The sequence below is a fragment of the Myripristis murdjan genome, chromosome 20 (assembly GCF_902150065.1).
Source record: "Myripristis murdjan chromosome 20, fMyrMur1.1, whole genome shotgun sequence".
NCBI lineage: Eukaryota > Metazoa > Chordata > Actinopteri > Holocentriformes > Holocentridae > Myripristis > Myripristis murdjan.
Window position 1 is genome coordinate 25,216,246 of NC_043999.1, and position 8,270 is coordinate 25,224,515.

General features: G+C 40.1%; 1 protein-coding gene across 1 annotated transcript in view; it reads right to left on the reverse strand.

Annotated features, from left to right (window-relative positions):
* The window catches only part of LOC115379259 (glycogen debranching enzyme-like), a 34,881-nt gene extending 29,780 nt beyond the window's left edge, over positions 1 to 5,101 (reverse strand). The window contains exons 1-4 of the mRNA XM_030079986.1: positions 5,017 to 5,101; positions 2,821 to 3,031; positions 1,661 to 1,830; positions 175 to 378 (exon numbers count right to left, since the gene is read on the reverse strand). Of these exons, the coding sequence (XP_029935846.1) occupies positions 175 to 378; positions 1,661 to 1,830; positions 2,821 to 3,031; positions 5,017 to 5,101 (670 nt within the window). The remainder of the gene's footprint in view (positions 1 to 174; positions 379 to 1,660; positions 1,831 to 2,820; positions 3,032 to 5,016) is intronic.
* Positions 5,102 to 8,270: the final 3,169 nt, after the last annotated feature.

The following is an 8,270-nucleotide window of genomic DNA, read 5'->3' on the forward strand; positions in this document are numbered from 1 at the left end:
TGCAGCAGGCAAGATTGCCCATGCAGTGCAATCCACACTTTTAATCAGTAAGTAGTTTATTCTATCGATAGTGTGCCTGTCTGAGTCACAGATGTCACTCTAGCTTATACTACTATACAGTTTTACATTGTAGGTTAGTGTAGTACTAGTTTTTAACATGGGAAATCTTTTTACCTGTGTGGGTGTAGACCACATCAGTGATGCAGACAATGTTCCAGTCTTTCCTCAGCTTTTCCACCAGATTACCAACATCCATCCAGGTATAGTGCTTCCCCTCAGGAGAGAAATCAGGGTTCAGCTCCAGCTGGTCGGCCACAGAGTAGCATGACCCAGACGAGCCGAGCTTCTGCAGTGGGCTGAAGTGAATCATGTTGTAGCCTAGAAAGCAAAGAGAGGATTACCATCACGTCTGCAGGTTTTAGCAAGTAAAGTAGAACCACAAAACCTAGAGCTACAAGCTGGTGAGGTGCATATGGAATCAGCCAAAATCTTCCACCAGACTGGTGTAGGGTAACTAGATCTCCATTAATAGCAGATAGGAGATAATGAGGTAAATACTGGCCTTTTGGACACACAATGCAATCATTTAGCTCAGAGCAATTGATTTATGCAATCTGTAGCAATTCTATTGTCAGTTTTTGCCCCTGTTGTCTGCATCTACTGTTTTGGAGACAACTGCTACACAGCTGCACCAGCTAACTCACTGTGTTAAGTGGATATTCAAACTTTTGGGTGAAGTTTTCCTTAGATCAAAGTGTCAATGGAGAGAAACAGTAGAGGGGGGGCCATGGTGAGACATGGAACTGCTACAGTGGGCCTCAAACAAATTTTATAGTGAAGAAGCCAAATTGCATCAAATAATAATTTCAAATAAGCATTTACTGCCCTTTTGTTATTAATATATATTTTATTTTGATGTGTTCTTGCTTTGAGTCATTTATTTACTTATTTATCAAGGAAACATATAGCTGGCCAGACAACAAAAAAGCCTATCTTTAACAAAGGACTTTTAAACACATTTACCACATTTCAGCACCATGGTCAGCCACAGTAAAGGATTGCTACCACTCACAGAGATACTGCAGGCTATGTATTGAATCAAAACATTTAAATGGCACCAAGTAACTCCTTACAACAATAAAACCAATAAAACTCTCACACACCTTTGACTGAAAATTTGGCCTTAATTACCTTCCAAAAAAAAACTGTTATCATCTATTGTTTATCGAGGCCACTTTTTTTTTTTTCAAATTATAAGTTCCTCTGTGATTTTTTTCCTGTCCATAGCTTATTGCTTTTTAGCAACAGAGATCTGTCTCACTGTACCCACTGTAATAGCATTTAGACCTATTTTAGACCTATAGCTCACACTACAGCAGGCTATCATTTGAAAACCCCGTGCCTTGTGAAAAGCAGGGTTCCTGGTCTTTGGTTGCACCAACAGAGTAGAACAGGTGAGGACATCACCGGCCACCAAAAACCAGGCACCCTACCTCTCACCATTAGAAGTCAGACTTCACAAAGATTTGGGGTTTAGTTACTCTTTAAGGAAAATCCAAATCAAGATGTTCAAATTGTTTCCTTAAAGAGAGCAGTTATATGATCTCAACCTCAAACCTTCGAGTCATTCTTCATCCACCTCCCACGCTACCCCCCTCACCAGTCTCTTTGGCGACCCTGAGCCTGTCAGGCCATTCGTCCAGGGGTCCAAGGCACTTGGCCAAGTAGCTCTGCATGGTGATGCAGTCCAGTGGGAGAATGTGATTGTCCGCTCCCACCCTCAGCACTGGATCCACCACAATGAAACCACTGCCCACCTTCTCCTCATCACTGTGACAAAAAAGGACAATCAAATGAAATAAACAAAATCAGTGGTTAAGTCCAATCAACACTGCTGAATATTTTGTTTGTGTATAGGCACACATGCATGCACAGCCATTCATGAAGCTGTAGCTGTTGGTCAAAGTTGGACACTTCCCTCCTCCATGGAATTCCTTGATGAACAATATCCTAGAGAGGTAACATTTTATGGTCTCACCTCACTAGTTATTCCTTTTTAAACAATGGAATCTACGGTGTTGCATTCTTGTGGCTTAGGTCAATTTCAAAGCAATGCTGCTTCCAGCTCATCTTTCCATGACTCGGCTTTCGAGTCAATAAACAAGGTATGTTTGTTAGGCTCGACTTTTCCATACCCCCTTGCCAAAATCATGAAAAGGACAACTATTTATTTATTTATTTATTTATTTTGAAAACATTAACAAGTGCATTATTTAGTAGGAGGAGTATTCATAAGATACAGCTTGCATGTCTGGTCAAGAATACAATTTCCATTGTCAGGCAAACTAGAGATAACTACACAGCCAACAGCACTGTTGTCCACAGGGGGGTGCTGTGTTGCCACAGTACCTTGACTCACATTAGACCCCCTAGTATAAATCATTTGAACACCACTGTGAACCTAAACATTGTTGCTGATCAGGTCCATCCCTTCATAGCCACAATGTAGTGTTTGTCGGATTGAATCTTCCATCAGGATAAAGATGGTTCAGGAACATGACAATAAGTTTTGTTCAGTCTTATGATGAGACATTTTTATGATACAGGGCTATATTCTGACTGATTAAGCTCCAAGTGGAATGTTTCAAGGAACTTGTTAGAGAATTCAGATGAATTCAGGCTGCCCTGAGGGAAACAAGCGCTCACAGTATACTATCACGGTGTATATAATAAAATGCCCACTGTGGGAATATTATGCTGTATCAACCATGCTGCATGAATATGTAATAGCAGTGAGACATCCTGCCTGAGGCTACCCACCCACAGCTGAAATAGTACTGGTAAGATCCAGCCACCAGTAGATCCAGTCTGCAGTATTTATCACAGTCATCCTCTCGGCCAGTCGGGTTGACCCAGTCCAGGGGAAAAAACTTCAGGCGATCAAACTTGCGGCCCTCAGCAGGGTAGTTGGTGTAGACCTGGACCGGCTTGCCCTGGAGGGTGGGGCCAAGACGGAACTGCAGCTCAAAGCCTGGGGAGAGGGTTGAAGTACGAGTAATGAGGATATATTACATTGTGATTAGGGATGTAAAATCGAACCGTAAAAAAACAAACCGTTCAATAAACAATACACCCTACAGATTGCAGTGTTACAAACACATCCACTGAGCCATCTAACCACACACTGAGCTGATGGATTAATAACTACACTGAAAGTATTTTTATGTTTGTTTTAAAGTCTAAGTAGATAAGTAGAATTTGTTGATTTCATGTTGTTATCCCAAATCTCTGAATGGAAAAAAATGTAAATCGGACAAAATACAGAGAACGTTAGAAATGTTTTTTTTCTCTCTCTCTGATATACAAAGCAAACCGAACTGAGACTGAAATGATGACCCAAGAACCACAATACAAACCAAACGGTGGGCTTATTGAACTGTTACACCCCTGACTGTGATGGACTTCTATCAGCCAATTACTGCATGTGGCATTAGAGCCATTTTGCAGCCATAACTCTACACTGAGGTGTATTTATTCCAAAAAGCAAGTAAAATCATCTGTAGATTTAACATCATTGCATCTATGATAAAAAAAAAAAAAAAACTTACTTACTTCTTACGGGCATGAACACTTTTGTGAGTCTCCATACTTCTTTAAGGATGCAGGACTGGTATTGCCATGTCATGATACTAGTATTAATATGTTTTCAGCAACAAGAATTGACAGTCTCTGCATAAACCTCAATGTAGGAGAGCAGCAGAGCGCATTCTCACAGCTGATATGCAATTCCACCATAGAAACCATTGCATTTAGGAGAAAATTACTTTAAACAGGACAGCTGTTTAAAGTTATATATATATATATATATATATATATATCATATCATTCATTCATTCATTCATTCATGATTCGACTGCTGTTACAAAACTGTTGTTGTGCTAAAATTTGCTTCAGCTTGAGGGAGCGAACTTGAGACAAACAGTAGAGGCACAGGCTTTACAGCCATCTAATAATAGCAGTTAGCCATTTACCAGTATATATTCCACTACGTAATTTTTACACATGTACTGCATGTACAGTACAGTATGTGCATAAGCTAACATCAGACTTCATGTGTGCGTGTATGAGAGCCAAATCAAGAGGATGCACTGTCCTCACTGCTGGTAGGAGGCAAAACAATGACTTCATGAAGTCTCCTGCTGAGCCTGATATGCCAAAATATTCCATTTTCTTGTATGTAAAGAAAGACGCACCAAGTTCCCTTCAAAAACCTGGCATTTTAAATGTTGCCTTGCTTACTGGTAAATATGCATAACTGGTACAGTAGGACTATATTTCAGAAAAATCTCAGTATTAAGATTTGGTCCATACTGTCCCCTATCCATCTCCACAGAGCACAGTGCCTTCATCCATCCATTCATTCATTCATTCATTCAGCCAGTCATTTTAGTCTTCCTCTTTCATTTATTTATCTATTTATTTATTTTTCTGATTCCTATCATTTGTATAGGTATCAGGTTTATACTGTACTACACTGTACTACAAAGAACTGTATATCTTTCTGTAGTGCAGTCTGTATAGGCTGGCAGTTTATTCCTAGGGTGAAATATGATCAATTATATAACTATGGAGGTTATAGAGGTTGCTGCGCTTTAGTGACTTTGGTCTTCTTCTATGCAAACTTCTATTTTGTTTAACAGTACAGCACATTGCATTGTATAGGACTGTACAAAATGTTCTGTGTAAGTAAAGTTGGTTTTGGTTTGGTATAAATGATTAATTAAGTTGGATGTTAAGTCAAATTGAAGAGTCAATCCAAAACTGTTAAAGGTCTTTCAGTAAGTCATGGTGTCCCATGTGCATGTGTATGTATGTTTACAGATTACAAATGCAATTTGCAATAAGCTTTAGTCCAGCTGTTCAACTGTGTAAATGCACAGGAATAAAGACAAGGACAAGTTTAATCTTTTCTTTTTACACAGCACAATATTACCACTGCACAGTGTGCTCTCCTACCTTGCTCTAGGCGGAAAAGTGTGGTCTTCTGTTTCTCCATGTTGTTGAGCGGCAGCACTCTACTCTGTCTGCCTGCCTCCAACATTTTGGCATGCTGTATTTAGGCTGCCCTTTACATGGGCAGAGAGAGGGGAGTGACATAACCTGGTAATGTGAGAGCGGTCTGGCTGCAAACACACTCTCCCAGAGCCTACACCAGCGTCAATGGAGAAAAAATAAGCAAGGACTTCCAGGCACAACCTTCAAAACAAAACCCTCACTGTATATCATGCAATAATATCTTTCATTTAGTGACTGTTGCTCTTACAGGGGTGCTCCCTCATTATAAAGGGCCTCATGATAACCCCAGAGCCCTCTGAGCTTATTTGACTGGAGTAATGGAGCTTTTTAAGGTTTAACTTGGATTTCCTGGATCTCTGGCTGAGATGGGCACTTGCTAACTGCTTCAATCAAGTCTTCACAGCTGCACATATTTCATTGGCTGGGTGGTTGTGTTTGAATTGAGAGCACAACAAAAACATAATTTCAGGACTGTAAAAAATGTTTAAAATTAGATTTTTTTTTTTTTTTTTTTTTTTTTTTTTTAGGAAAAGTGATACCTGTGCAGCATTATAAAATGATCCCTGTAAGAGTGAGCAGGGGGAAGAGGCAGTGGCTGCCTCGGCCCACTGGTCAAATCTACATACATGGATCTGCATTTTTGTTGTTTAACCCTCTAATTGACCCCCTTTGGCATCAATGTGATCTCATTCCGTGTTTAACATTTCTAAATACATGATTAACATGTTTTTTCCCTAATTTAATGGGAACAAGTGGGTAAACATAAAATTAACATGATGATATCTTTTCAATGTCCTGAACTCATTTGGTACCATTGTGTTTGGGTCACAAGTATTGGACACATAAACCTGGGTAACAATTTTCATTATAATCATTTTCTGAGGTTTAAAGTACTGGGGTCACCACTTTATAAAAAAAAAAAAAGTAAATTTGAAGGTAGTGGGTAGGTTAATATGTTGAATAAAGTTTTTGTGTGTGTCGTGACTGCAGGAAAAAGTAAAAATTCAGATTGCATTTGTCTTCTGTGGAGGAGAGAGGAGTCCCCATCCTCTGCCAAGAAGGTTTTAGTCGTATGCCACAAATGCCACCGGCAGGGACACAGTGGCCTGTTTGCAATGTCACTGAGTCTATAGCAGCTCCTCCTGCCACTCTGAATCCAAGGCGCTTTAAGATTCAGGAATTTTTTAAAAAGCTACAAGCCTGTCTGCTTCATTTGTTTCTCTTGTTGTTTTCCATAATGATAAAAGTGGAAAAACACTGATTTGTCAAAAGGAGCAGCAATGTCCAGAAATGAGTTTACAAGTGGTAAAATCTTAAATCATCACAGTCATAATCCAGTTTCCTCTAACTGAAGCTAGGACTTCGCAGGTTTGAGTTTAAAGAGCTGTTGCTGGGTGAAAAGTCAAGCCTTATGGTTGCTATGAGGGACACAAAATCCCATATTACATCAAACTGTAATCCTACATCCTTCCAATCCACTTATTTGGGGTTTCTCCTCTGGCAGTCACATCAGCTCCTGAAAACCATGTCACTTGTACAAATAATAATTACTTTAGAGTATGTTTTATTAGAGTAACAAGGTTGAGAATGAAAAAAAGAAAAGAGAATACAATATTATAAGCATTAATGTGGCAGTTACATTATTAGTAGATTTTATTTGTTTTATTTCTGTCAGAACTCGAATCAACATAATTAGGGTCATTGTAAAATCACTGTGTGAATGTAAAAAGATTTTAATAAAGAAAGTCTCTTGGGTAATACAAATTGTTCTTTAATTAAGGATATATGGGTAAGTAATAACATAGACAAGGATTTTGATTGCCCTGTCAGTACATATTTAACAGTAATTGGACTGAAATATGAGGATCAGACCTGAATGAATGAGTCATCAGATATATAAATATTCCAAACTGGTGTCAACAATCCATGTACAAAAGTCCATTTTTACATGCAGTTGATACCCCAGTTTGTGCAATTACCTTCTGTAGACGGCAGGTGTGCAACAATCACACATGTGCACACATTACATAACGTTTGCACTCCACAGAACACGTTTCCACTGCTCCAGAGTCCAGTGGAGACGTGCTTTACACCACTCCACCCAACGCTTGGCATTGTGCTTGGTGATGTAAGGGTTACGTGCGGCCGCTCGGCCATGAAGCTCCTGGTGCACAGTCTTAGTGCTGATGTTAATGCCAGAGGAGGTTTGGAGCTCTGCAGTTACTGAGTCAGCAGAGCTTCGGCCACTTTTACGCACTATGAGCCTCAGCGCTCGGTGACCCCGCTCTGTAACTTTACGTGGTGCTGCCCCCTGGTGGCTGAACTGCTTTGGCCCTTAAACACTTCCACTTTGCAATAATCCCACCTACAGTTGGTGTTATTAGGAGGGGAAAAAAAGGGGAAGAGGGGAGAAATTTCACCAGCTGACTTGTTGCAGCAGTGGCATCCTATTACAGTGCTATTACAGCAGCACGCTGGAATTCAGTGAGCTCTTTAGAATGAGCCTTTCTTTCATAAATGTTTGTAAAGGCAGATAGCTAGCTGCTAGATTTTATACACCTGAGGCGATGGGACTGAACACACACACGTATACATGTGTATGTACACATATATAAGTGTGTATATGTACACATATAAGCGTGTGTGTACATAGACATTGCTCTCAAGTTTTGAACTGAGTTCAGAGTGAGATTTTGGCGGTGGCAGGTTGAGGAGGAGGCAGTGGGGGGGAGGGGGGGGGGGGCAAAAGGAAAGAAAAAACTAAAATTATTATGGGTAGGCCTATTATAAAATGGGTATCTTTATAAAAAATATAAAACTGTCGCAGTAGCCCGGTATAATGTGACACCCCAAGTGCTCCTGCTATCTAATCGGCTAGCTTTGCAAAAATGGATACATGAAAAAGAAAAAACCCGACGAGCAGCCGATTGCAAAAGCTACCGCCGACCACGTAGGCCTATGATGGCGGAAATCGTATGTGTGTCAGGGTCATAATAGCCAAGCAGACCAAACATAACCTAGACTGCATTTTCAAAAATGAAAATACAGTCAAATATAAAAATACAGAAAATAGAGATTCCGCTACCTGTTCCACAGTTATAAAAAATAGCGGCGCAACTTGGTGGGCGTTATGCTCATGAACGGGTTGAAATACGTGTCTCACGCCCAATGTGTGAGACTTGAGAGCTTTGTAT